The following is a 27,976-nucleotide window of genomic DNA, read 5'->3' as shown; positions in this document are numbered from 1 at the left end:
AGGTGTCTCACCTTCCCAGCGACGCTCTTATTACCGAGAAAGACGCCGGTGTCCTCAGAGCGCGCCGGGCCATCTTACATAAGTGCGGCTCCTTATCAAGGTCCGGTGCGTAAAAACACGGCGCGCTGGACACGCAAACGGTTCCCGTCAGAGATCCTACAGAGAAGAAGAAAAAAAAACCTTGTGGATATCTAAGTGCTTGGATTCTTTTTTTTCTTTTTTTCTTTCTTTTTTAAAAAAAATCTCAGAGCCGTCTCTCTCTCTCTCTCTCTTGGTGGGTTTATCGTACATGCCAAAGCTGGGGACTGGAGGACAACAGGCTACAGCGCGAGGCTTCACAGTTTTCGCCACAATAATTGGTGAGTGAGCGTTTTATTTATTTTCTTTTAATACCAAGTTATTGTTTTGTTTTTTTAAAAAAAAGAAAAAAAAAGTACATGAATCTCAACGCGTCAGCAATTTCCTAGCCTTTCAGAGATAAGTTTCGACACCGGCTGTGTGCTTCTGCTGGTGCTGCTGCTGCTGGGGAGGAAATCGATCGGAGACAAAGCAGTCAATCGCGGATCGATTAACAGCGTGTTGCGCGGCGATTGGGCCAGCCGCCCTGCCATGTAAATACCGCGGGCGAGATAAAGTTGGTTAAAGACGACGAGGGGAACGTCGCCGTCTCTGTGGAATTAATAATCAGCAGCTGACAGTGAGTCCTTTGCTGAGAACAACAATAACAACGTGATCCGATCACACTGCGGCCGTGACAGCCTCCGCGATCACGTCACCGCGGAGCTCGAGTGGAAAACAAGCGTGTGATTTTACGTTTTCATAACTGAATTGTTTTGCTGTCGAATCCGAAACCGGGGAGCTGCTGCTACTGTTGGGAGCAACTAAGTAAACTATGAATCGCCTTGCAAGTTTTTCTTTGATGGGAAGGTGCCACCCCCCCTTCCGTGACCGCTAGGTGGCGACCGAGTATCTCCTTTTTGTTGTGTTATGTTAAAGCCCCACCAGTCTTTGCTCGAGTTGTGTGTGTGTGAGACAGAAGATGCGTGTTGATTTTTTTAAAAAAACAAGCCCCATTCTGATCTGTAGTTCCTTTTGGTTTTTACGCTGCGGAGCACCAGACATGTGTGAGGCCGTCCGTGCGCGTCAGTACAACATGTCTCCACACACATGCGCGCACACACATACACATACACATACACGTGTCACTGGTGTAATTTACATACTATTCGCGATCCACCACCCCCTCCCTCCCTTGTTAAAGGCCTCTCTGCGTGCTGCTGAGGTCAGGGGAAACAGGATGGCGTCAGCACTATTAATGTCATCACGGCCCATCTGATAACTTTGATTTTAAAAGATCGTAACCACCGGCCTCGATGCCAAGTCCTTTTTAAAATAGCTCCAAAGGCTGCAGAGTGGGTGCTGCTGGGGGGGGGGACAGAGGAGGGGCCGATCAGAACCCACAACAATAACTGTGATGATCTGAATGCATCCTGCATGTGGACCTAAGGCATACACAGGCATTTATAATAAAGACATACAACATATATGCATCTTTTTTTGTCTATAACAGATGCAGATACATGTGACAGCTGGCGCAGATGGAAACTGTCTCTCCTGTGTGTGGGCAACTGACATAAACAAAACGAATCGGCTCTTATCGATACACCCTTAAACGAAACAAATGAATAAATCGTGAAAAGTAAATAAACCGTCACTTTGTTCGAGCTCTCCTCCGTGTCAGATGCCACATATTTCGCTCTATGCTGTAATTTATTATGAATGGCCTCAGCTCGCCTGCCCTCCACGTGGGTGTGGATCTCGCCTCGCCATTGGCTGAGGCCGGGAAGCCGTCCTGAAGGAGCTCTCGCCTGATTGGCCGGGCTGCCGCCTCTTTAGTCTGTGGGCGGACTTTCTGTCGATGGTGGAAGTGGGATACTTTTGTGCCACAGTACGTTGTCGATATTTTCACCGGAGCTGCCCGTGGGGTACGAGCGCGCCGCGGAGAGCCTCTCGCCACTAGCCGCCGTACGAGGCTTTGCAGCAGCAGCTCCAGGACTGGTGTGTGTGTGTATGTGTGTGTGCTGTGTGAGTGTGTGTGCGTGTGTGTTCTCATCTGAGGCTTGCAGAAGCTTCCCAAACACCGAGAGGAATTTATATTCTTTCTTTTTCTTTCTTTTCTTTTTTTTTTTTGTATTATCAGTAGTCGTTTTGTCTTGAAGGTAACCGCCTGCGCACATGAGCGTCCGAGACATTTTTTTAAAACATTTTTTTTATTTTTTGCTGACATACGCGCGTCTCCGCCTGGCTTTTTCTGCCCATCTATGTAGCATTTAGGAAGACTTTTGCACGTCGGAGAGAGGGGAAAAAAGGGCAACAAAAGACAAGAGATCAAACAAAGAGGGAGAGAGAGAGAAAAAAAGATTTGATCTTTTTTTTCTTCCTCGGGGGGAATATTCTCATGCTATCGACCGGAGAGAAGACGGACGGGGTTTTGTTGTGAGGCTCGGAGAGAAAAGGAGGCAGCCGGAGAGAAAGATCCCTCTGAATGCTGCCTTTGATTCGCGAGCAGAACACGGGACGGTAGCGGCCGAAGCGACGGATCGGCCCCACCATCCTCCTCCTCCTCCTCCTCCTCCTCACCCCTCTCTGCTCGTCTCGCCCCCTCCCCCTCTCTGACCACAGGTTATCGGATGGACCAGCATCCCAGCGCCCGGAGCTGCACCAGTCGCGGGGCTTCGTCCTGCGAAGCCGTCCCGACTGAGCCCTCCATGAATCTGTACATCCACTCCACCACCGGCACACGCTTCGAGCTCTCCCTGCCCCTGGAGGAGACCGTGGAGGGACTGAAGAGGAGGCTGTCGCAGAAACTCAAAGTACCCAAAGAGAGACTCGCTCTGCTGCACAAAGAAACGTAAGTAGAAAAAAACCCCCACGTTTAAGATTGTTGTGCTATTTTTTTTTTGCCCCCACCCCCTTTCCAGAAGTGAGTCTGTGTCTGCACTATACGCACACTGACACCATGAGTCGTAGTGTCTAGTCTACTCCGCAGTTTAAAAAAAAAAAAAGGAAAAAAATCCGAGTTCTGTGCGCTCACCCCGCTTGTGGGCCTGCAGTGATCTGTTTTTAATTCATACTTCGGATTTATGCGCGGCTGAGCCCTCCTGAGCGTCAGAGACAACCTTGGCTGCTCGGCTCATCGATACATTTCAAGGGAATCTACTGACCGCCAGGACGCACGGTTATTGGAATTACGCACGGGGGGGGGACGCACCGGTCACTGGAACGGTATCGACGGGTGCGATCTGCACACTCGCATTGATCTCATGCCTCCTTCATTATAAATACCGAGAGCCTGACCGAATTCCTAATGTTTGCGGGGAATCAAACATGTTAAACATTGATGAGTGAAGTCAGGCAGAGTTGAGGGAGCCTGTGATTTATTTACTGCTGCTGCTGATGCACATGCACTTATAATCTTTGACACGGTGATTCCCTCCACTTGCAGCCAGAGTAACTCATTTTTTAATGGTTTCAGTGTATGGTCTGGGCGTGGGGGTATCTGGTATCTGGCCCGGTTTTTCTTCTCAAGGGGCTCAGAGAGCTCAGCATGGGCGAGGGGAAATGGTTAAGACCTTTTATTATTTAAAACCAGCCGCAGCCTACATTATCAGGCGGTTCCCATATGAATCAGACCCGGGCTCAGTGAATGATGATAATGCAGGTGGGGTTATGCAAAAAGAAAGAAGATGGGGCGCTTTGAGCACATGCAAACAGTCAGCATTGTTTTTCTGCGTCCCTCCCCTCCCACCCATTGTAATCACCCAATAAATCACATCATCCTTTAAAACCTGAAACCCCCCCACCCCCCCTTTTTTTTTAATCCCCTCCTGCTCCTCAAACTGTAGACCTACAGCAAGTCAGTGCTGAGGGGCCTTTGTTCAGCTGCAGCGGGGTGAGATCTGGGTCATGCCTGTACAGCAGGCTGTCCTGAAACATCCTCCAGTGAACTGAAAGGAGGCGAGAGAGTGAGACACTTCAGATGCGAGCAGTTTTAATGCATCGTGACTGGCGAGGAAAGACAGCCCCCCCCCCCCGTTGTGGAGAAAAGACGCCGCTGCTCTGCGCCAAGCGCTGCACAGTAAAGCCTCGGAAATCGCTTACACATCTCAGGGCTCAACTTTGTCAGGACAGCCGCCATCACCCTCCGCTGTTCAGCGCCAGAAATGGTTGTGTGTCCCTTCTCATAGCTATTGTAGATTTTGAATGCACCTTGGAGTTTTTTGTGCTCCATTTGTTCAACTCACCCCCAAAAAAATAAAAAATACTTACCTCCACTTAGGCAAGTGGCAGTGGTGCCAGATATCAACTGCGAGCAGGTTGTCAAGCTCCACTATACTCGAAATTGAAATATGACAGCCCAATCAATACTTCTCTTTCATGGAGCTTTTCACCCACGGCTCTTTTCCAAACTAGTTTTGAAGTCTGTCTGCCCCCCCAACCCTCCCCTCCCTCGGCTGAAGGCTGTTTGTGTGTCTGAGGAGAGAAGATATTGTCAGCACTGTCTAATTATCTTGTTCTCTGTAACCCTGCAGGCGACTAAGTTCAGGCAAACTCCAGGATCTAGGCATCTCTGATGGGAGCAAGTTAACACTTGTACCAACCGTAGAAGCAGGATTAATGGTAAGGCTGTGTGTTTTTTATTTTAGTCTTTGGAGTCCAAATACATACAACAAATACTTTGTATGTGTACCGATGTTCTTTCAATTTACCCCCTTTTTTCTTTCTTTCCTTGCAGTCTCAAGCATCAAGACCAGAACAGTCAGTCATGCAAGCCTTGGAGAGTTTAACAGAAACTCAGGTAAGTTGCTGCAGCGTTACGAACATCCAGCTCGCTATCCCAACTTAAACTGAGCCGTGGGCTTTTTGTGTGTGTGTGTGTGTGTGTGTGTGTGTGCATTGACGGGGGGATATGAGAGCTTGTAGCTTTTTGGTTGAGCACAGAGCGACACCCAGATATGACAGATACACGGAGAGAAGAGATGAGATGAGCAGGCTGCAGCAGCCACAAGCCTCTTTGCCTGTCTAATCTCAGCCTCTTAAACAAGCCAAGCCGAGCTCGACATCCAGTGTGAGCTGCTGGGATATAATAAGCAGCAACACCCTCCTGTATCCTAGTAACATCTGTGATAGCCTGCGAGTGTGTGTGTGTACGTGCGCATGTGTGTGCGCGCGCGCTCTCGCACGTCACTGCGGGGAGCCGGGCCGAAGCGCCGCACAAGAAAGGCTTATTTGTGAGCCGCTGAGAGGACCAGCACACAACACTCACTGCCACCTTTTTTTCTGTTTATACCTTCTGTACTCTCTCTCTCTCTCTCTCTCGCTCTCTCTCTCTCTCCCTCTCCCCACTCCCTCCTGTGTTTCATGCTCTGACACACTCTTTCACACACAGACACACACACATGCACGCACAAACAAGTTTCCAGGAAGTGTGCTGTGGCTGCATGGAGATAGAGTGTAGTCTCACTCACTCATAAATAGAGCGCTGGATCATCAGATGGTGGCCTTTCTCACTCAGTATTTAGCATAGGGTTCCTGGAAGCCTCGCATTGCGCACGCAGCCGGAGTGGGTCCTCTACACCCCGTCCCTGCAGTGACGCGGCTCTGTGGCCCCGCTCGAATACAGTATGCATTTGAGTCACCGTGGCATGACTCACCAAAAAAATGATCAATAGTGAGAGTAAAGTGTAAGAAAAAAAAAAGAAAATGGCAACGAGTTCTCGGCGCCGGCCGCAGAGAGAGCGAGAAGAGCGGCGATAAGGCCGAGTGCACACAGACAACAGTGTGACGTATGAGGTGCCGTGCAGCTGACTGACTGTATCACGTCGACTTCCTCTTGCTGCGTTGGGTAACACTGCGATGTACGTAAGTGCATCAGGGAAGGCGCTGCTCATTGATGTCAAAACGGCACACGACGATGATGAGGATGATGCCGGATGCTGATGTAAGAAGTTTAAGTGTGTCAGTCACGCGGCGGCTCCCTTCCCAATGAATTAGTCCACAGAACGATGCTGTCACATTTCATTATCGGTGGACGTTCGGAGAAAAATGTTGTCGGTGTGGCTTATGATTTTTATGGTGGTGATTTTTAATGGCCTGGCTTCACACGTGTGTGAACTCGGCGTGCGTCTAGTGGCGCCTGACAGCAGATGACTGCACGTGTATGTGTGTGTGTGTGTGTGTGTGTGTGTGAGTGAATGTCCGTGCGTCTGTTACTGGATGTCAGAGTGGCAGTGGGCATTTTTCACCGGAGGCAGGCGATAATGCGACCGACGAGCAGGAAGAGCAGAGTTCTCGCCGTCCTTCCTGTTGCTCTTACATTCATTATGAGTCAGATGGATTTCTCAAGAATCACTTGCAGTACATTCATGATTATCGTGACGTAAACCGCAATCCTGCAGCGGGGACAGAAGAGGAGCAGAGGTTGTGGTGAGAACAATATGGGGGGTTAAGGCATAAGGCAGCTTTAGTGTGTTTTTATCCAGAGAAATTGATTCCTCTTTATAATTCATGAAGCGGAATGGAATGATATAGATTGCAGGGAGATTAAGGATCTGAGTAAGATTAGAAAATAGGAACACAAAAGCCTTCCCTCATTTCCTCTCACCACCCCCCCCCCCCACCAACAACTCTGAGGCTATCAAAAATCAATCAATGCACTTAGCTCTTAAAAGTGTCTGACATGATAACTGATATGCCCATACACCCAAAAATAGCCTCGGGGAAATGAAGAAGAAACGGGTGTGTGAACCCCTGGACCCCTCTCCGGCCAGCAGTATTTTGGTCATGTAAGGTCCGGTTAACTGGCTTTCTAGGAAGCCGGCGTGTCCGAGCATTCGCGGAGGAGCTTTTTTTGTCCTCCCCTTCATCGGGATTCCCGGGAAGTTCTCAACTAGCTGGCCAACTGACCAACTGAGCAGAACATGACAGCTCCCAGGGCCGTTTCAGACTTTTGTAGAGCACGATAGATAGAAAAATGTTTTATGGAAATGGAGCCCTGGCAATTATCGAAATGGGTTTTCTTTTTCCTCTCGCTCCGTCTGCCCCCTTTTTCCTCCCTTCTCCCTACTCTTCGTGTTTCGGCCTAACAGCTCTCCCAGGGCCCTATAATTTAAATGTGCTGTGGTTTGCAAGTCCAGCTAGCCGCCTCGGTTTGACCGTCTTTAGCGAAGGGCAATCCTGGCTGCCTTAATTCCTGCTCTGGCATCTCACTAGACTTTTTTCGCATGACATCTAAGCTGCATTAAGCCACTGCTTCCTGACAGCCCATCAAAACACAGTTGCCTGTGCTACTCTCTTCTCATTCTGTGCGCTAAATAGAGGTTGTGTGTACAGCTTGCATATGCAGTAATGTGCGGGCACACACACACACACACACACATACAGCAGAATTGAAAGGATATATTTAAGAGGATTTCTGATCCCGCGCAGAGAATGAGAGAATGTCTGATCGTAGTAGTAAAATGAATGTATACTTACAAGACAGGCGGTGAAAGGGAAATGAGAGCAGTGTTCGCTGTTTCTGGGCACAAGAAAGCAGTGACATCAGCTCTCCATCTATTGATCTTGGCATTTGACAAAAAGAGAAGGATTATATGTCCCTCTCAGCACACAGGGACTATTTGCTCATTGATGCACATTGATGTTAGAATAAAAGCCAACCAGGCAGGCAGGCATCACCCCTTACCATCCCCCCGTTGCCCATCCCCCCATGCAGCCACCTCTTTGTTCCTGTCTTAAAGCACGAGCACCAACCTGCCCAGCTGACGAACCCCTCAAGCACACAACAAAGATCAAGGGGTCACTCTTTAAGTTTGGCTCTCGCCCCACGACCCCCCCCCCTTTCATTCGCCACACATCCATGGGCGTCAGATATACCCAGCAGAGTGCAGCCACAGCGGCGCATACTGGTTTCAAAATCAATGCCCGGCCCAGCTGGAGCGAGGCACAGCGGGCTGCAGATTGACAAATTTTTGCCTTGAACACTAACACAGATTGCTTTGGGAGGAGGCTGTGTGTGTTGCCATTCCCGTGCGTCCCGGCGGGAATACGCTGTTACGAATCTGCTCCACTTTTCCTCGCTGCCGCCATCAAGCACCTCCTGTCCTCACCCGCCCTACCCCCCTCCCCCTCCTCGTCCTCCTCCTCCTCCCCCTCTTCCTCAAGGAAGGATGTGGCACAGTTTTGTCATTGTGTCTCAAAGCGGACAGATGCAAACTAGGAGGATCTGACGGTCCGTGGGGAGTCACCCTCACCTCAGGAAAGGGAGAGTTTTGTGAGAATCTCTCTGTAACACATCAAGTGTGTGTGTGTGTGTGTGTGTGTGTGTGTGTGTGTGTGTGTGTGTGTGTGTGTGTGTGCAAGTCATACAGGTCTGAGATAAGGGGGAGGGTGATCACATATGCTTGGATAACTCACGGATGAACAAATACAGAGGACAGTCAAACTATAACAAGAGGATAGAGGATAGACACCATTTGGATTGGGTTGAGAATAGTGTGTGTGCGTGTGTGTGTGTGTGTGTGTGTGTGTATATATACCTGTGCATGCCGGAGTGGTCGTGCATGGCTGTGTGTAAGACAGTTCAATGCAGATGGTCAATATGTTTCTTTTTCCAGCACTGCGCCCTGTAGTCCACCTTATCTAGATGCTAGTTAATCAGGAGGATTGGCACTACTGGAAATCATTGGGGAGTAATTGTATTGAGGATTCGGGAGTGCAGGGAATTGAAAAATTAGTCGGTTTGTTGATCAATACAAGAAGACCCCCCCCCTTTCTATTTTATAGCATGTGGCTCCCTCTGTCCTTCCCGCTGCCATTGAAATGAAGGCTTTTTGTATGCATGCATTATAAGAGAGGCAGCCTTTGCTCTTTAGAATGGTAATTAGCTTTTTTTTTGTTTGTCTGTTACCTAAATGAAAGCTACAGAAATTAATTTATTGTTGCTGGATGTGTAAATCAAAAGGAAAAAGGAAAAAACTGTGCATGCAATGAAAGACAATGCTCATCTAAAGACCCATTCAGTCCCCGCACATGTAAATCCTGGCCTTGAAAATGGCATTAATGAGCTGATCAGGCAGTATTTTTTTGCACCTGTGTAATCCCCTTTGTGATGCTTAAACTCACAGCGGGGAGGGGGTGCAAGGAATCAAGGTGTGTTGTTGGGCAATCAAGGGAGAGAGATGGATTTTAGCAGGGGATTTCATTGTCCCATTGTCTATATGCATCTGCTCACGTGTGTGTGTGTGTGTGTGTGTGTGTGTGTGTGTGTGTGTGTGTGTGTAGACGGGCCAACATCCATTTTTAATGTCTTCAGTGTCTTTTGTGCATCCAGCAGCGACTAGGGCAGCCTTATTTCTCCATATCTGAGTCGTGACCATCATTGTTTGCCGTTCCCCCGTGACACTGAGCCTTTGTGATTCAAGTAGCAGGCGTCGTGACTAGTGGGGCTACCGTGTGGGAGGATGGAGGGCAGGAATGTCACGTCTGATGGCCACCACCAAGTCTAATGAAGTCAATTAGGCATATGCTGCATGTGTAGCGGAGAGGCAGGGGTCAAAAGAGCCAGGTTGGCCCGATAAGTTGCGCAAAAACATAATGAGGAAAAGGGACGTTTTCCTGCGGACAGAGATCATTACTTTGCGCCATCGCGGGTAGCCATTTTGCTTCCCTCGTTTGTCTCCTTGCATTTGCCTGCACCCACTTACTTAATCTCAAACAGATGAGATGTTATATCTTTTATCGATGCAAAGGGACGTTGCTCTCACAAATTTCCAAACATTTGTCACACCGGGCACGGGATCTGCTCTTTGTCAAGTGACGATTGGCTGGTGTTAATCAGCAGGTAGGAAAGGCCTTCGAGGGAGCGAGAGGACCAACAGTTGGAGCTCGGCGTGGCCAACCAGTTGCTAACACAGTTGGAGCTCGAGGAGTGGCTTTAGCTGGAACCCGATCATCCTGAACTTTGCCATTCTGATCTCTCTTTTCACTCAGCCGATCAAATTCAGTGATGGCCAGCTGGTGCCCCCTCTGTTTCTTATCAGGCAGCATTACAGACGCCTATCTTCCAGATAGAGCCTTTGAAGGCCCCCTCGTCTGGCTGCCTTTTAGGATTTGGGGCATGATGCAAGTCATTGATTTTTTTTTTTTTCCATCTCTCTTTTGAGAGTCTGTTATTGCATCTTTAACCGATGTGTGTCTGCACAGAGGCTATCAATAGTGTCCCGGTGTGATCAAAACGGTTGGGTCGATCCGGCCGGGTTGATAAGTGTGTTTTTGAACCGTACCTCGCACCTAGAGGTTTCGACAGGTGAGCTGGAACCCAGAGTAGCTGGAGGGAGATGGCGTCCTCCTCACGGCTTCCCTCTCTCCACCCTCCTGTCCCGCCCTCCAATCCTCTATCCTCTTTTCTCTGGCACAAAGCTGCTCAGTTGTTCATGAATGTCAGCTCAGTGCTGCCAGCTCTCTCTATCTTCCCCTCCCTCTCCCTCCCGCACTCCCTCCCTCACCCTCCCTTCAGCCTCTCAGCCGCGCTCTTCCTCGCTCACTCCTTATCTCCCTCCCTTAGTTCGCTTAGTGTGCAAAGGAAGAACGACTGCAAATGAGTTCCTTGAACCACAGGGACCCCAATAAATAAAACTGTCAGCCAGAGATGTCGAAAGGGAAAGGGAAAAAAAAGAGGGGAAGGAGCCAGAGGCACACTCTCACTGAATATTTCATCACCCACCACCACCACCAATCTGACACCCTACCCCCATCGCCCACATCCCCCATCCCCCCTTCACCATCCTTCCTCCTTCTCTCATGCCACCCCCCCACCTCTTTTTTTTCTCCTCCATCTTTTCTCCACCCCTCCTCCCCTAGCTGCCCCTTATCATACAACCCCCCCCCCCCCCAATTGCTGCATAGCAACCAAAACCTCACGCTAAACAAAATATCCACCTTCTGGACCCTGACAACTGAAACAAAATGGTAGCTGGTGCCGGCTCTGGGGTCAGTCGTTAAAGCTGGGAGCGGTGACGGCGTATTAAGCTGAGCAGCTCTTCATCAACACCTGTACTAACCCTGAATAGACTCTGGCGTGGCATGAGTGTAATCCCCCAGCAAAGAACACACCTTGTTCTCCAGGCACGAGAACCTCCTCTCTTTGCATACCACCGCTGCCGCATCAAAAAGAAAACAATGAGTGGCTGGTTTCTACCCGTCTCTGCCTTAACACGACAAAAGCGGGGCCCCTCCACCCCCCCACCCCCATCTTCTCATAACACACCACTGCTGACCGGCCGTAGGAAAGCTCGCCTCCCTCCAAGGCTAATTTGAAGCCTGCCATGTGGTTTCTGGGAGCTCAGTAGGAGTACATGAATTTCAATCTTGGCGGTTTGGAGTAATCCACACTAGTCATTACGAGGGCAATCAAGTCCCCTCTTTGTTTCTCCCGCTGTCAGTCATTGTCTGACTTTTCCCCTTCACTTTCTCCCACATGTGCCGGACAAAGAAGGCCCTGCTCAGACTAGGGAACTTGAATTTAGCCTGGCTGACTGGTCCAAACGTTTAAAAATTGTGGAACATATTAGATGTTTTGGTGTGATTAATACTTCAGCTGCTGTTTCAGCTCACTGAAGTCATTTAAATGCCAACGTTTACTGTCAAACAGTGCAACAAAAATGTACGTAAATCCACGGGTATATCACTGTCAGACTTTTTTTTACTTCCTTAAGTCCTCTCCTCTAGCTCTATCGCTGAGCACAAATGCTCTTTTTTTTTCTTCTCAGCGGCAGTTGCGGTCGCTTCACAGATAAAGATCGAATGTGAGCAGGGAAGTGAAATCTGATCACGAGCAGCCAGCCGAGACGGTTCCGATGCCAGGTGTGAACTGTGACCTGTCTCGACTGGATGTTGACACAAGTCGAGATACATGTGGATACAGAACACCACCATAGACTAACAGACACTCACCTCTCTCAGGGGTGTTCCCCCCCACCCATCTTCCTCCCACCCTTAAACCAAACACCGGGTTTGATGGTCTTTCCCCCCGGGCCTCTGACATTGTATGCGCGTCTGTTTTTGTGTTTGCGTTGTGGGTTGGCAAACTGCCGACTCATTCTCCTGACAGCTGTCAGTCATAGACACAGTCAGCGTCTCCTCCGTCTCCTCCCCCACCTTCTTCTTTTGTCTGGCCTCCCACCCCCTTTTGGGATTCCGCCTCCCCCTCAGGTCTCAAACAGACTCTCACACACACACACATCTTCTCTGTCAGGTGACTTTTTGTATGTGGAGTTTCCCACTCAGGTAGCACCCTGCCCTGTTTCTCCTCCCCACCTCACACCCCACCCTGCTGAGTTTATTGTCTCCACCACAACGGGATAATCATGGTGGGTGTGGGCCTGACTATCAACAAACATCCGCGGCCGAGTTTACACACAGTGGAGGCTGAGTTTTTGTTGACTCTGCTGATTTGAGCCGCTTTTGCCGTTGATTATTTACATGCTGAAATGCAGCCATCAGATCAACCCAGCCCCCTGTCCCTGGTCCTTTCACCTGCCTCTCCTCTCCGCTCCCTCCGTCCTCCTTTTTCCGCGCCATGTCAATACCGACGTGCAAAGGTCACCCTGGCAACAGAGAGGCAGCGGTCGATAGAGAAATAAACAGGCAGAAGAAAAGGGAGAGAAGTGATGGAGGGCAGAGCCTGGTGATTCACAGGGTTAACTACAGGCCAACATCTCACAAGCACACTCCAAAGGCTGCGGGGTCTGTGGGGAGTGAGGCCTCTGCTCTCTTTTGCCGTCTTTGTATGTATGCCTCTATTACTTGTTTTCTCTGCTTTGTGCTCATTCTCTCTCTCTCCATCCTCCGTCCTCTTTGTGCTCTCTCCTCCCCTTGTGTAGCTTTTCGGTGCTGTCTCTGTCTTCCTGTCCCCCCCCCCCCACACCCTCCACCCCTCTCTGGGGACTGAAAGCACACAGGGCTGCGGGTTGTTGAAACTCTTTTGACCCAGAGACGTCACGTTGTGTTTGCCAGGGCGCGCTTGTTTCTGCTCGCTTCTATTTGGGGAGAACCTGAGATGTCATTACTGCTGAGCTCACCGACCCCCGAGTCTTGCTACTGAAAAATGCACATGCACAGACAGTGAGCGGTGATGCACCGCGGGCCCGCAGGAAAGGGGGACAAGAGAACTTTTGTCGTTTGGTGTGAATCCTCCGGCCAAGTCGTGACAACTCCGCCATCCAGTGTGTGTTTGTGTGCGTCCATCCGGGCCACGGGTGGGTCAGCGAAGGCCTCCACACTTGGCCCCTGTTAGCTGTTGCCAGAGCTCCAAAATTGGGCAGCCCTTCCAGATCCGCCGCAGACAATCGGCCATTCTGTGTTTTCGAGAGGCAGGCGGGGTGTATTTCCTGGACGTGGGACTGATTTTTTCAGGCCCCGGGCCAGACAGAAGGGTGGCCTCTGTCTCTGAGCTGAATGACACTGCTGACTAAGAGCGGGCTGAGGGGGCAGTGGGGAGGCGAGCGAAAAGTGGGCTCTATTTGTGTGTGTTTTCCAATAGGTTTCCTCATCCAGCGGCCCCCGGCAGATGTAAACAGGCCAGTGTTACAGAGTAGTGATTGATTGCATGATGGGCTAATGCGAGTGTGTGTGTGTGTGTGTGTGTATCTATGAGAGGGGGAGCTCAAAGCACTGTTGTGTGCATTTCAACCGCCAGCCATGGTGCAGACTGTTGATTCACAAAGAAGGAAGTCAATAAGGACAGGGTGGGCCTTTCCTCTTCGTGAAGCGTTTTGGCTTTCAGGGCATAAATCCAATGAATCATGTCTACCATATTGCTTATACTGTTTAATTTTGTTAAATTGTGACCTTACATACATTTAATAACTCTGATTCTCTTTTGTCTACCTGCAGGTCAGTGACTTCCTGTCCGGCCGCTCCCCCCTCACCCTGGCACTGCGCGTCGGCGATCACATGATGTTCGTCCAGCTCCAGCTGGCGGCGCAGCAGTCCGGCGGTCCCCAGCTTCAGCACAGACACGTCATCACCCGGGGCAGCACGGAGACCGCAATGGGACAACCCACAGGGCAGCCCCGTGTGCCCCACCCTCACCCGCACTCCCACCACCACCCACATCACCCGCACAGTCACCCCAGCTCCCACTTGTCCCAGCCTCACCTGGTCCCTTCCTCACCATCTCCCCCGGGCTCCCCCGCCTTCCCCCTGCCCACGACACACCACCAGCCGCTCCCTCCCATGTACCATCAGTCGCCCTCCTCCTCTCACTGTAGCCCCCCTACTCCTCCTCCTCAACCCCACTCCCCTCGTCCGTCCCACATCCCTGGGGGTCTCTATCGATCTCCGGCTCATCACCATCATCACCACCACCACTACCACCAGCCTTCCTCAGGCCAACCCAGCCACGACGCAGGCCAGGCCAGCCCTGTAGCCCCAGTCCTCTGCCCTGAGGTAAGCCAATTTCTTTTTTTACCAGTAATCCATGTTGTTTGTCTTTTTGCACGAACTTCAGTGAGAAGGCGAGCATGCATCTAAAATACTGTGTCCATTATAAGGTGCTACGAATAGCTGGATTTTTTAAACAGCTGATGTCATCGAAAGCACTCAGCCCTCTCATGAATGAACAATGGCACAGATGGGTTACGACCGCTTGACCCGAGTGCCACGCACAACTGAATCAACCTCAATTAAATTGATTAGATTAGTGGGATATCCCAGCAGCACGAGGGCCAACCCGTGGTTTACTCAGGTCTGGAGAAGGTTTTGCATGCGATGCGTGTGCACTCACTTCCAAACCACAGCGCACTTAGTCATCGCTGGAGCACAGCCTGCTTCCCAACACATACAAACAGGCCAACACACACATTGACGAGGACGGGCACGGCATCCGTATGACCTCATCCTGCCTGCTGAGACCTACGGGGAAAAGGGAGGGGGTGAGATGAGGAGATTCAAAAAGTGGTAGATCTAATGAATTGGAGGTGGTTTGTCACATGAGGACTGATCACTAACCTCAGCATTGTCAGCCATTTATCATTAACCATTACAACCATTTATTTAACTTTGGACGAATCTGAAAACCAGCTGCAGACACACACACGCACGTGCAAACACACTTGCCTGTCTCCACCGAGCAAATTTGCTGTTTATACTTTCTTTGCCTCCCCGAGCTGCAGCCTATGGAAAGGGAACAAGAACCAGATGTGATCGGACTATGTGGGAGAGATTCACAACAAGAAAAAAAAAAAACAGAGACACAGGCCAGTTTTAAGCGCTGAGAAAACGGAAATGGCTATTCCTCATCAGGCTTTCACATGCGCGACACACGAACGCGGGGCTCGCACACACAAACGCGGAGACCTTTTGCTCGGTTTTCGATTTCACTTTCAGATGTCGATTGAGTTCAGGTGAAGGTGCAGGAGCTGGGTTGTCACGTTTGGCCTTTCTCGGGTTTGAGGCAGCGAAATGTTCTGGGGCTATAACGTGTCTAAAAAGATCAGGCTTCCTGCTTTCTGGGGTTTCGTATAACCGGCATAGTTTACTTACATAGTGCAAATAATATTTACAGCTTAGATGAAGGTCAGGCATAGAGTTCAGTATACCTTATACACTATATATATATATATATATATATATATATATATATATATATATATATATATATATATATATATATATATATATATATATATATATATATAGGGATATGGGTCAGAACATGACCTCAACGTTTCACAGTCAGCAAGTTATGCACGACTGTCATGTATATGTTACCACAGTATGGGATGCAGGCACGTACAGATTGTGTACAGATGTGTTCCTTCCATGCAGCTTTTCCATAAACCCCAAAGCGTCACCTTATACCATTTCATGTTTTTCCGCTCCAGGCTAACTGCAGCACCAACAGCTCCAGCAGTGGCACCAGTCCCTCAACGCGCTCCCGTAAGCCTGGCGCCATCATTGAGAGTTTTGTCAACCACGCTCCCGGAGTCTTCTCAGGGACCTTTTCAGGTGAGAGGACCTCTGGGCTGACCTTGGAAGATTTATTGCCGCTCTAAGCAATACCCATGCACGGCCTGAGATCCAACTGAAAACCCCTCTTTTATGAGAAAATACCCATAAAATTAAAGGCAGGCTATTGTGTCTGGGATCTGTGTGTGCAGGAATGACCTGAAATGCTTTGACTTTCCTGCTTTTTCTTTTTCTGTTTTTTTTTTTGAAAACTCAATATCTCGCTCCTTCTCTCAGGCACTTTGCACCCCAACTGCCAGGACAGCACCGGGCGCCCCAGACGAGATATTGGTACCATCCTGCAGATCCTCAACGACCTCCTGAGCGCCACACGCCACTACCAGGGCATGCCCCCGTCCCTCACACAGCTCCGCTACCAGACCCAGTGTGGCTCGCCCACCTCCCCGTCCCCGTCGCCGCCTCCCTCGCCCCCAGTTGCCGGCGTGACGGGCCTCTCTGCCAAAGCTACCTCTGTGCCCGCCAGCGTCCCTAGCAGCCCTCCGCCGACTCTTCATCCACTGGTGCAGTGCCAGAGCCAGATCCGCATGTGCAAACCCCCTGGTGAGTGACTGAACACAGCACTCCCGCTGCTCATGCAAGCATGTCATGAATACAAACCAAAACACACACACACACACACACACACACACACACACACACACACACACACACACATTAAGTCATTGTGCATCTCTTGAAGCAGATGTTCCTGGAGTTTACACAGCTTTGAAAGCGTGTGTGCTAGTGTGTGTGCGTGCATGTGCAGTCTAGAAACCTGTCACTGTACTGAGCTCTCTGCTCTTACATTGCGACACTGTAAAAAATTCATCGCCGTCTTTGTCTTTTCTGTCTCGATTACACATCACGGTGAGCTATCAGCTCTGTTGGGACGATTTTTCATCGTCTCGTTCAAGCACTTATTTTTCATCTTTATAATACAGACAGTTGCAAGAACAGAATAAGTCAGATTAAAGAGCAAAAACAGTCATGCAAATATCTCTCCTGGGTTTTGAGGTGGAGGGGAAGAGGAAGTGATGGGAGGAGGAGGAGGAGGGGGAGGAGGAGGAGGGGGTCTTCTTAGTAATGCGTTGCAAGCTTCTCCCGACCTGTTCAGTCAGGCTTCAGTTGTCAGGCAGGAGGGCTGGCTTTGTTTTTTTGTGTGCCAAGGAGATAGGTTTACCCCTTCAAGCCTGGGCTGGGCTATGTTTAGATTAGATTAGGCTTTGGGTGGTTTAACCTTCCCTCGTAAGAGAAGGGCTGCAGCTGGGGCGTGTATGGGCCGGACAAACCTCAACATACCCGTGCCCAAAGGGCTGGGCCGGGGCAGGTGCTGGGGTTCAGATGATACCGTTTAGGGAGTCTTTTTAAAAAAAAAAGAAAAAAAAAAACCCTCCCTTTTCCGTGCTGAGACATACAGGATGTTGAGTGTCAGACAGATGTCCAGGACAGATAACATTCAGTCAGTGTTGTAAGGTTAGACCGGCTGTGCTGAGAGAAACAGCATTGTCCTCCGCTGCCTCCTTATCTCCCCGCGAAGGAAATCGAGCTCATCCTTGGTGAGCGGCCGGTAAACTTTGTTGCATAGTCTGATGGGTGGACAGTCCTGGAGCGCACTGATTAATGTTTAATGTTTTCTCTTTCTGTGTGAGAAAAGCGAGAGCCTGCGTTTTCTATTGTCGCACTCTGGCCGTGTTTCATGACCTACTGTTGGGAAGAGGATGGAGTGTTTTTCAGTTGAAGCAGCTGAACACAGAGTGACCGGGAATGTCCAGTATTCCTCCGCATCACCCTGGGCGCCCTTACTAGTGTTCAGTGAACAGTTGGAACAACACGGGCTTGTTTTTCTAACTCAGGGAAGACCTTTCCCTCGCTGCCCCCACCTACAAACCCCCCCTCCTCTCCCACTATTGTCGACTCTTGTCCATCAGCAACTCGTGCTCCCCTCACTGTAAAATCCACCTCTCCGTCTTCCTCCCTCTCCGTCCACGACTGTGTTATGCATCAGTACATTGTCTGTGTTCATTTGGCCTTTTCAAATAGATAGATTTGTTCTGAAATGCTTGCTCTGAAAAGAATTTGCTTTGTGTATTAGAGAGCAGTGAGAGGAGGAGGAGGAGGATGCGGAAGGGGGGGGGTTGTTAAAACCACAACACTAAGCCTCCATTCATCACACGGGTGGTGATATCCTGTCCATCAGTCCACCAACTGCCCACTGATTTAGTGAAAAAGAACAACGGGTGAAAGAATAGCCTGTTTCCTGCTCACAGTGTACGGTTTCCAGAAAGTGACGCGAATGGGTAACCCCGGCCCGGCGCTCTGGCTGCCCGAGACAATTAATACGCCGCTGTGTCTCTGTTGGACGGAGGCCGTCGCGCGACGACTCGCACTTCCACATCGGTGTCCGAAGGAAGCCGATGACTAAGTGCTTCTCAGGCAGCCTTATCAGCCGACACCTGATGGAAGACTTACCGGACTTAACACCGCGGCTTAACGCTCGCCTCGCAGAAAAACCTGCTTTCATTCAGCCGGAGAGTAACCTGCGCTCGCCCGTCTGCCAGAGCGCCTGTTTGTGCGAGGCTGCAGTCGCGTTCCAGGTTGAGACAGCCTCTCGAAAATGTCACATAGCTCGGCTGTCTCGGGAGAGCCTTTGCCCTTTCCCACTGCAAGTTCATGTGCGAGAGGGAGAAGGAGACGAGCGTAAATAAAAAAGCATCACCCCACACACACATACACACACACACGGCTGGTTAAAGATTCGGGGCAACTAGCCTGGTTTCTTTTGCTTTGTGGCGCTGCTGAGTGCTGGGATTTGTTAGTCCACGATGGCTTTGGCAGGCCGATTGTTAGCTAAATTCCTTTACTGAGTAGTGTGGACCTCCCCGGCACCTCCCGCCCTCAAGCCCTCCAGCCCTTCAGCCCCCTGCCCGGCCAAACCTATTGTGCAGGGGCCGGGGACAGGGGCTGCATACAGGGCACCAGGCTGAGCCATTGTGGGGGCAGAAGAGGGGGGGGGGGCTGTGGGATTATAGGGCTGCCTTTTAGTCCCACTCCCACTGCAGCTGCCTTAGTTCAACACAGAACCACAGTGAGGGGCAAAGCTAGCTCTGAAAGCTTCTCCGGCATCCTCTCTTGCGTGCCTTCCGCATCCCTTCACCCCCCACTTTTCGGTTTGTCAGGTCACGTTAGCTTCGTGCTGGCCGGGGCCGGGCGAGCCGAAGGAGGAGGTTAGGCAGGCAGGCAGACAGAGAGAGACCTCATTGAGTTTAAGCCCTGACCTGTTTGGCCGAGGCGCCTCACCCTATCCACCGGTTCGGCTTTACTCCTCTGATGTCACAAACACACGCGCGCACGGGGGGGGGGTTTGGCGGACGCCCGAGCCACACAGCATGGCGCAGAGCTATCTAGCAAAGGCAGCCAAGCACATCAGGTGCCCTTTCATTGTCGACAAGGAGAGCGAGAGGGAGGGAGCGGGAATGCAAATGAAGTTTAAAAGTCATTGAAGAGCTCGTGTCCCTGCAGGGCCACCGGTGCCCTTTCGCTGGCTGTCAGAGTGCTCATATTAGTCGGAGATCTGATGGGTCGCTTCAGTTCGTGGCTGATTGGTTGGTCCAAGTTTGATCTTTTACGGAGATGTACTTGATTGCCTGTTTTTTTGTTTTTTTTTCTCTCTGGGTTAGATTTGCTTACAGGAGAGTGAGTTGACCTGTCGAAACTGAGCTGCTGGTTCCTAGACGCTTGACTTTGATTGGTTAGAGAGCAGTGGAGTGTTTGGTCTGTTTTGGAAGTGTTGGATCCATCCATCCGTTGGCGCAGCGATCAACTTATACAGCTATTATCAAGATAATGCTGCGATAATGATCGTGATATTAACCTTGCCAGCGTGGTTACCCATATAGCGGAGAAAGAGTGACACACGAGGAAACCAAGCCTGACTTTGCTGCAATGTGATTTTCTTTCCTCTCTTCCTCTCCTTTCAACCCCTCCCTCCCTCCCTCCCTGCCTCTTTCCCCTGCTTCCCTGGATGCTGAGCAAACACAATGTTCTCTCTGCAAGATCACAAGACTTATCAAGGCAAACAAACAAACAACAGCACTAAGACAACTGCAAATGAAGGCCAATCTTTATACAATCAATAAAAGGAGAAGCTCCTTTAATCTCCCTGTGCGTCCTGCACACTGCAGCCCTCCTCCCTCTTTTTCTCTACCTCCATCCTCTGCCTCCTCCTCCTCCTCCTCCTCCTCCACCTCCTCCACACGCCCACTCCTCCCACCCTCCCCGTGTTGCTCCCTATCTCAGTCCTTGCTGTGTTGCTGGGCTAGGCTGAAAGGCAAGGAAAACTGACTGACGCATCGATTATTCATAGATCAACCCCTCTTTCTCCCTCTCTGTCTGTTCCTCCCTCGGCTCTCTCTGCAGTGCTCTGTGTGTTTACAGGGCCCGCGCCGGTGTCTTCGGAGAGGAGAGTTCGGGGATGGGAAAATGTGCAGCATGGGATTGAGTTGTGGCATGATTGGCGGGCAGGGGAGTGGTTTTGTAAAAGAAAAGGGAGAGTGGAGGAAGGGGGGGAGACCGGCGTCGGCTTCCTCTCCGTGCCCTTGACCTGCGTTCTTTTCTAAGAAAAGATCGGTCGTTGCCTAATCTGTCTTTTCTGTGTCACACAGGGTTGAGCATGAACACGGGCCTCCCTTGCGCGCTCTCTCTCTCTCTCTCTCTCTCTCTCCCCCCCCCCCATTCATTCCATATGTCTCTTACCCACCTCTCTCTGGGTCCTCCAAGGTTACTGTGCTCAGGTCAAACCGTAGTCCCTGCAATCCAGGCTCCAGGCCAGCCTGTGTGTTTTTTCTGGGTGTGTGTATGTGAGAATGTGTGTGTTTGTGCGTGTGTGTGTGTGTGTGTGTGTGCCTGTGTATAGTCTGTCCTTCTTAGCCAACCCTAATAATAGCCCTACTGTCATAAACATAGTCTGGAGATCCTTGCGGCCAGCTGTGTCCGGCCCAGCCGCCCAGGGCTCCGGTAGTGACGCTGATGAATGGCCACACACACACACACACACACACACACACTAAGTTTGGTGTCGCTCCAAGCACATTCTCAGAGCTCTTGCCAAGTCAAAGGCCAAGACCTGCAGCACCACCGAACTGCCCTTTAAACTCTGTGGGCATTTGTGTGCATCTGTTCTCATATATCGCTAAGTCTCCTCCGTAAATGTGCGTCTTGACACCGAGAGATCGTAGCAGACGACCAGATTCTGCAAGCAGGCGTGTGTTGGCTCGGTGCCGTTACATTGTGTACAGCCATATTTCCACACAGCCGAGGGGCGGTTCTTCACTGTTGGCTCGTAAGAGCGGTGGAGAAAAGGGGGAAGAGGGAGGACCAGAGGGGGGAACAAAGCCTTGCGGCAGGCGGCGTATATGGATGTCACATGGAGCTGAGGCAGCGGAACAATGGCCCTAATGTAGGAGAACCCCCCCTTTGGTACACCCCGCGTTCTCTAGAGATGACACGCTGCCCTCACACGCAGCACACACTGCATCTGGATGCACGTCTGCGTGAGGACGGGACACACTGGCAGGAAGTGGAAAAACCCCACTCTGCCTACGAGAAGAAATAGTCTTTTCTGTTAACTCGGTGCCACTGTCCACATCCTTTTCTTGCTCTCGCCGCTGCTCTACAGCAGTATAGTTCTTTTAGTATGCACTGCCAGACTGTGGTGAATATTTATAGCTGGAAAAAAAGGAAAAAGGCTCTGCGCTGCTCGATCCGATAAGCAGATGAGGGAAAAGAGGTAAATTAAGCCCACACAGAGTCCGGAATTCATTCCGATGGGGGGAAGAGCAGAGGAGGGCGCAATCGATTCGGAAAACTGCCACCTACGACTGATCCTTTACCCTTCACCCTCTTCATCCGTCCTTTTTTTTCCTCACTACACCCCCCCCTCGCCCCTGGGGGAGGAATTCCTTAACCCACATGCCCCCTCCCCCCCTCCTGCGTCCACTTCTTCACACTGCCCCACCTAGCTGTCTCTGGGGAGATGTGGGGCAAGAGCTGGAGGAGGAGGAGGAGGAGGAGGAGAGTGGGGACCTCTGTATGTGTGTGTGAGGGGTGAAAGGGTTGGAAGTGGTGGTGGGGGGGGGGTCGAGAGAGAGAGAAAAGGGGGAGGCGGTGGAGGTGGTCGGGTCAATGAGCTGAGAGTGGGAAGCTACAGCCATAATAAAGAAAAAAAAATAGCAGAAAAAAACCCAATCTCTCCCCGTCTCTCTCTCTCCGCTTACAATTTCCATTCGCTTGCATTTTCTATTGAAAGCCAATAGCGTTGTCCCGGGCCTGAGATGGATGGCTGCACTAGAGCTAAGGTTTAATCAATAGGTCTTTTTAATTTGCCATCGATCCACGTTAAAAGCTACTGCGGCTGTTGCTGCCGTTGCTGTGTGTGTGCGTGCATGCTCTCGCGAGTGTGTGCATCTACGCGCACGAGCGTACACACACTTGTGTGCGGGTTTTTTGTGTGAATACATCATGTGCTCGAATGCGGATCCGAGTGTCTACGTGTGTGTTTGTGTGTGTTCTGGTGTGCAGGCCGAGGCAGAGATGGCCGCTGTGCTTCGGTTTATTGACATTCTAGCCCATTATTTAATTATTTAATTCCCAGACAGATACTAATGGAGCTGGCTAATAGATTGCGGTTGCTTTCCTTTCCCTTCCAAGTCTCTGAATATACGCATAAATTGAATTAGGCTCGACTCGGCCACTGTTGGAGAGCATTCGCAGGGCCACGCGGGGCCTCTCCCTCGAGACCGTATTCTCCTATAGGCACATCAACAGCTAGAAATGCACTTAGTAGCACATCCAGTTGCTGAGGCATGTCATCTGCAGTCATGTGTGCAGATATCACCGGCAGCTATCACAATGTCTGTCGTCTCCGGCTCGCGTTGTCGTACACTGTTGGCCTTGCTATTGGTTCTGAAGGAGATTCAAGGTCTGAAAAGGTCTCCCCATTCAGCGATAAGGGGATGAAATGGCACCAAGGGGGCTAATGATGCTCAGTGGGGGAGGTTAAGCTGCAAATTCCACATTGTGCACATGGTGTGTGTGTGTGTGTGTGTGTGTGTGTGTGTGTGTGTCGGAGTCAATGGAATGATGCTAGCACTATCATCAAGGCTGTGTTGCTTTATCTGCCGCCTGCCAAACACTGACACAAAAGCACACAGACATGTATTGACATTCTTCTCAATCCTGGTTTATATTTAAGCTGGTGTTGATTCTGCTCAGTGTAAATAAACCAATCGGCACGCAGAGGCAAAATAACCCCGACTGACCACCTTTTTCTTCTTTTTTTCCCCCCCTTCCTTTTTGTTCCAGGTGACCGTATCCGTCAGACCGAGAACCGTGCAACCCGCTGCAAGGTGGAGCGCCTGCAGCTGTTGATGCAGCAGAAGCGCCTGCGCAGAAAGGCCCGGCGGGACCAGCGTGCCCCTTATCAGTGGCTGCCCAACCGGAAGGCGGGGCGCAGCAACAGCAACAGCAGCATGTCCAGCGAGGGCTCCCTGGACCTGGACTTTGACGATTCAGTGTGGAAGCCCGACGTCAAGGCCGACCTGAAGTCCGAGTTCGTCATGGCCTAAACCCATCCAAACCCTTTGCTGGGGGTTGAAGAGTTTCAAAGACGGGGGCAAAGCATTTGCTCGGGATTTACTTTAAGAGATGTATTTTGAGGGAGCGGATCGACAGGAGGTGACGCAGTACTGTGCAAAGAGGAAATCAAAGTCAGCCTCGCGACTGGCATCTGTCACACGAGAGAGAGAGAGAGAAAAAAAAAGAGGCTCCCTGTAGACTTTAATCCCATTCTGTCATTCACACTTGACCTTGTGGAAAAAAAACAAACAGCAACAATAGCAACAGAACTTTCTCTTGATGCTTGGATTGAGACTGGACTTATCAGTGTACAAGACTTTTCTACGGCGCGATTACAGAGGCCGTACCCGAACTCGAGCATAGCAGAATCCAGCGGGTGGTGGGGCGTGGTGGTGGTATTTACAGATTTTTTTGTTTGTTTGTTTTTTTTGTGTTTTTTTTTTTTTTTTTTCAAAGCGCACTCTGGACAGCAATGAAGAGATCCACACTGGACTTTTTAACCGAACAGGAGCACCAGAGTGACCTCAGTGTTTCCTAATCACAAGAAAGGCAGACCTGCCGAACTCTGGATTATTCCAACGGGCATTCTTATTGATCTCAAAAAAAACAAAAAACAAAAACGCACCGACCAGAGTCTAGTTTTTAACCTGTTACGGGGTGGTTAAACTTTCTTTTTTTTTGTTTTGTTTCGTTTTCTTTTTTCTTTTTCATTTTGAAACATATTATATTTTGTAAACAAAAAAAATATGTAGCATTGTTCACAAAAGCATTCAGGTTTTCATATAACAGTTCAAAGTAGTTGTTGATTTGCACATTTTCTTGATTTATAACAGCTGGTCAATGTGTGCAAGTAAAAAAAAAAAAGAGGAGGTGGGGCCTGATATAGAATTTTAAAAAGAAAATGATTATGGAAGTATTGATATCAACCTCAGTGACATAGGGTATCGATAGGAACGATTAATGAATACACAAAAATGAATTAATATTAACAGAAAGTGCTTTAGAGGATTTTAAAATCTTTAAAATGTATATGGAAAAAGTAAAACAGATATATTTTTTATTTCTCTTCCTATCTGCTGTTTTCAAAAGACAGCAGCCCTCTGTGGCTTCGGTCGAGTCTCTGGACTACCGACAAACATCCGTTCAATCATTCATCAGCTCGTTCGTGAATTGTAGTCGTCTAGCCGCAAAACAAATGATACGGAGAGATCAGTTCCATCCGGACCACCGTCAAGTCTTACAGACCCCGAATGGACTCGTTCGTGGGGGTTTGTATTAGTTGTGTACATAAATGTGACAATTGGCAAGAGGTTTATGAGGGTGTTTGTCCGTTTGACTTTAAGTTTAAATTAATTTTTCTGTCTGAGTTCTCCCAAATAATCCTTCACTTTTCTCAAAATCCAGATGATCAGTCGCACTGAAAGTATGGGTCCCTACTTTATATCACAGACAGGATTAAAAAAAAAACAAAACTCCACAGTTTTAGGCCCATCTGATGTGTACCTTTCTACCACAAGTCCTCATAGTAACGACTCTATTTTTTTATTGGCAAAGAGGGAGAAGAGGTGGGATCCGTATCCAGCATCATTATCTATCTAGTGCCTCCACCGGTGCATCCATTGACATATCAGGTTAGGCCTTTCACAGTTCCGCTGCTACACACGGGGGGACTAGAGATGAACATGAAAAAAAACATAAATGAATGAAAAAGAAGCGAGAAGGGAGGGGAAAAGTGACTTTTCTTTGCATGCAGAAGTGTGACTCGACACTGATCTCTTTTTCTATCAATGGAAGAATAAAAAATACAAAAAAACAAAAGAAACTGGTGCTGGGGGGGGGGAATGAAGGTTAACAACATGCATGAATTTGTGAAGAAAATAAACAATGCTGCTTTTTGTTGGTAACATTTTGTTTTGTTTTTGTTTTGTTTTTTCGTTGTCATTTGTTTAACTTTCCGATGTTCGAACAACGGTGTCCTGCTAAAAAAAAAACAAAAAAAAACAAAAAAAAAAAAGTATTACGACGCAAAAAAACCAAAACGGATGAAGTTACGTGTGGACTCTTGACGTGTCTTGCTCAGCACTGAACATTCCTGTTGTGTGACAATGAAGATGATGAGCAAGAAGAGCAACGGACTCTCTCTACTACCCGAACGCTGTTTTTTTTTTTGTTGTTGTTGTTGTTGTTACCCCCCGTGACTCTCAAGGACCCAGACAGCCTAAGAAACTGTTCAGCCACCTCCCCCTCCCTCTTTTTCCTCCCAAGGCCCCGAACGCCGACCGATGTGGGGGGGCTCGCGTGGACGTACTCTCGCAGGGAACCAACAGACCAGCGGATTTACAGTACTGTCCGTCAGAAAACCTCCTCTAGAGAAGCGTCCGGTCCGCCTCTTTATCCGTCTGTCCGTCTGACCGATCGACCACCCTACTACCACAATTGCACTCCCAGAGATTGCAGTGAGAGATTACCTTTTTTTGGTGAACCTCATCTTTTTTTTAAGTGGCCTTACCTTTCACTAAAAAAAATGAGACACTTGGGGACAATGGGGGCGGGAATGTTTTCTTCATTTCGTTTTTTTTTTTTTTTTTCTCTCTCTCTTTTGGTTTCTGTGTGCATTGTTGTCGGAACTTGTTGTCATCAAGGCACCATTTTCTTTTATCGCTGAGGACACTGGGCATCTGTCGTTTAGTGCTTTTAGCTGGTGGAGTCTCTATTATGTCAAAGGCTTCTGTGCCTTAAAAATGTTGCCCTTGCTGTGTCAGTGTCAGACTTAAAGCTTGTTTTTCATTGGTCGGTACAACAGGAGCGTAGTAAATCCGCAGCCATCAGAGTGGTAGATTTTTTTTTTTTTTTTTTTTTAGGGGTAAAGCTTGTTTGAGTGAATGGAATGCAATTCGAAAAAAAAAAGTTGGTGTTGTTCCTCAAATACTGTCTTTGTCCCACTTTCTCCATTGTGTTGCCATGCTTGTTGGTCACTGTTGTCCGAAAAAACAAAAAAACACAAAAAAAAAAACCCTCACGTCCCTCTCAGCTCAGTCCTCCCTCCAAAAAGCTGCAAAAAGCTACAAATCTGTGTGACTTCTGTTACTCGAGGCGTTTACACCACAGTACTTAAGGAGGCACGAAACAGCCCCGATTCAGAATAAGAATAAGAAAAAGGTCCTCTGAGGACTCCAGACTACATGCACTTCCTGTTTTCTTGGATACGACATTATTAAAAAAAGGACAATTTATCCCCTGCCCCTCCTAAATTTTTAATTTAATTTCTTTTTGTATATGTATGAACTATACTCTGTGTGTGCCTCACTTCTGTGTTGAACTCGAAAAAGATGAAACAAAAACAAAAAAGATGACAAAAGCATTACAGAGAGGATTAAAAAACGGTATATCGGTGGAATTCTGATCACGTCATTTAAGTTGCCTGTTTTTTCTTGTAGCCAACTATTGAAAATAACAGGATTCAAGAATACAATTTACAATGTTCTAGCTCTAGACCGGTGTAGCACATGTGTGACTGTATTAATTTATGAAACCAAAATGGTAACTGTGAATTATGTATTTCTTTGTGCATTTTTTTTTCTTTTTTTTTAAAGCAGGGGAGAAAGGTTGTCGGGACACGGCAGCAGCTGATGCCCGTGTCCGAAAAAAACTGTTTTTGTTTTTTGGTGGAATATAATGGAAACAATGGAAAAAAAAGTGTTTCCGAAAAACGAAAAAAAAGACAAAAAAATGAAAAAAAAAATTGAAAAAAAGATGAAAAAAATATATAAATATATTTTTTTTCTTAAGCAATACATTTCAGTGTGACTTGTGATAGAACATTTTCTTTTTTTAGGTAATAAATAAATAAAAAACAAAATGAGTACGTCAGGTTGTGTCTGTGAGTATTCATTACTGACCCCATTCAATAACATTGAGTGAAAGCTGCTATTCTGTCTAATATTTCATGTGAGAATCCATTTCATGAGGTTACCTGATATAAGTGGCAGATGAAAAACTGGAGAAGCTTGGAACTGCATTGATCAAATATTGCCTTACACTTTATCAAAAGCTAATGTAATTGATGATTGGACTGAACCATCGCTGCTGGCTGGGGAGTAACTACTTACACAGAACAGTGTAACTTAATTGAATTATAGAGTAAATGCAGTTGTAATCTGTTATGTGTTATATATTACATTGTTGCTTTTGGAAAATTAACTTTTTTTCATTTTACATATTCACAGTAATAACATAGCAAAACATTGACTTTTCTAAAGCATTTATTTATTGAGTA

At 48.7% G+C, this 27,976-nt stretch overlaps 1 protein-coding gene across 1 annotated transcript; it reads left to right on the top strand.

The window, feature by feature from the left end:
• Positions 1–27,570, top strand: midn (midnolin). The gene is given in 10 exon segments (XM_037115331.1): positions 1–359; positions 2,683–2,911; positions 4,593–4,680; positions 4,796–4,858; positions 13,954–14,122; positions 14,125–14,297; positions 14,331–14,365; positions 15,956–16,068; positions 16,306–16,629; positions 23,428–27,570. Coding segments are annotated over 10 exon segments (1,527 nt in total). The 5' UTR covers positions 1–289; the 3' UTR covers positions 23,691–27,570.
• Positions 27,571–27,976: the final 406 nt, after the last annotated feature.

The sequence above is a fragment of the Acanthopagrus latus genome, chromosome 11 (genome assembly GCF_904848185.1).
Source record: "Acanthopagrus latus isolate v.2019 chromosome 11, fAcaLat1.1, whole genome shotgun sequence".
In the NCBI taxonomy this organism is placed as follows: domain Eukaryota; kingdom Metazoa; phylum Chordata; class Actinopteri; order Spariformes; family Sparidae; genus Acanthopagrus; species Acanthopagrus latus.
This window is presented reverse-complemented; position numbering and strand designations above follow the sequence as displayed.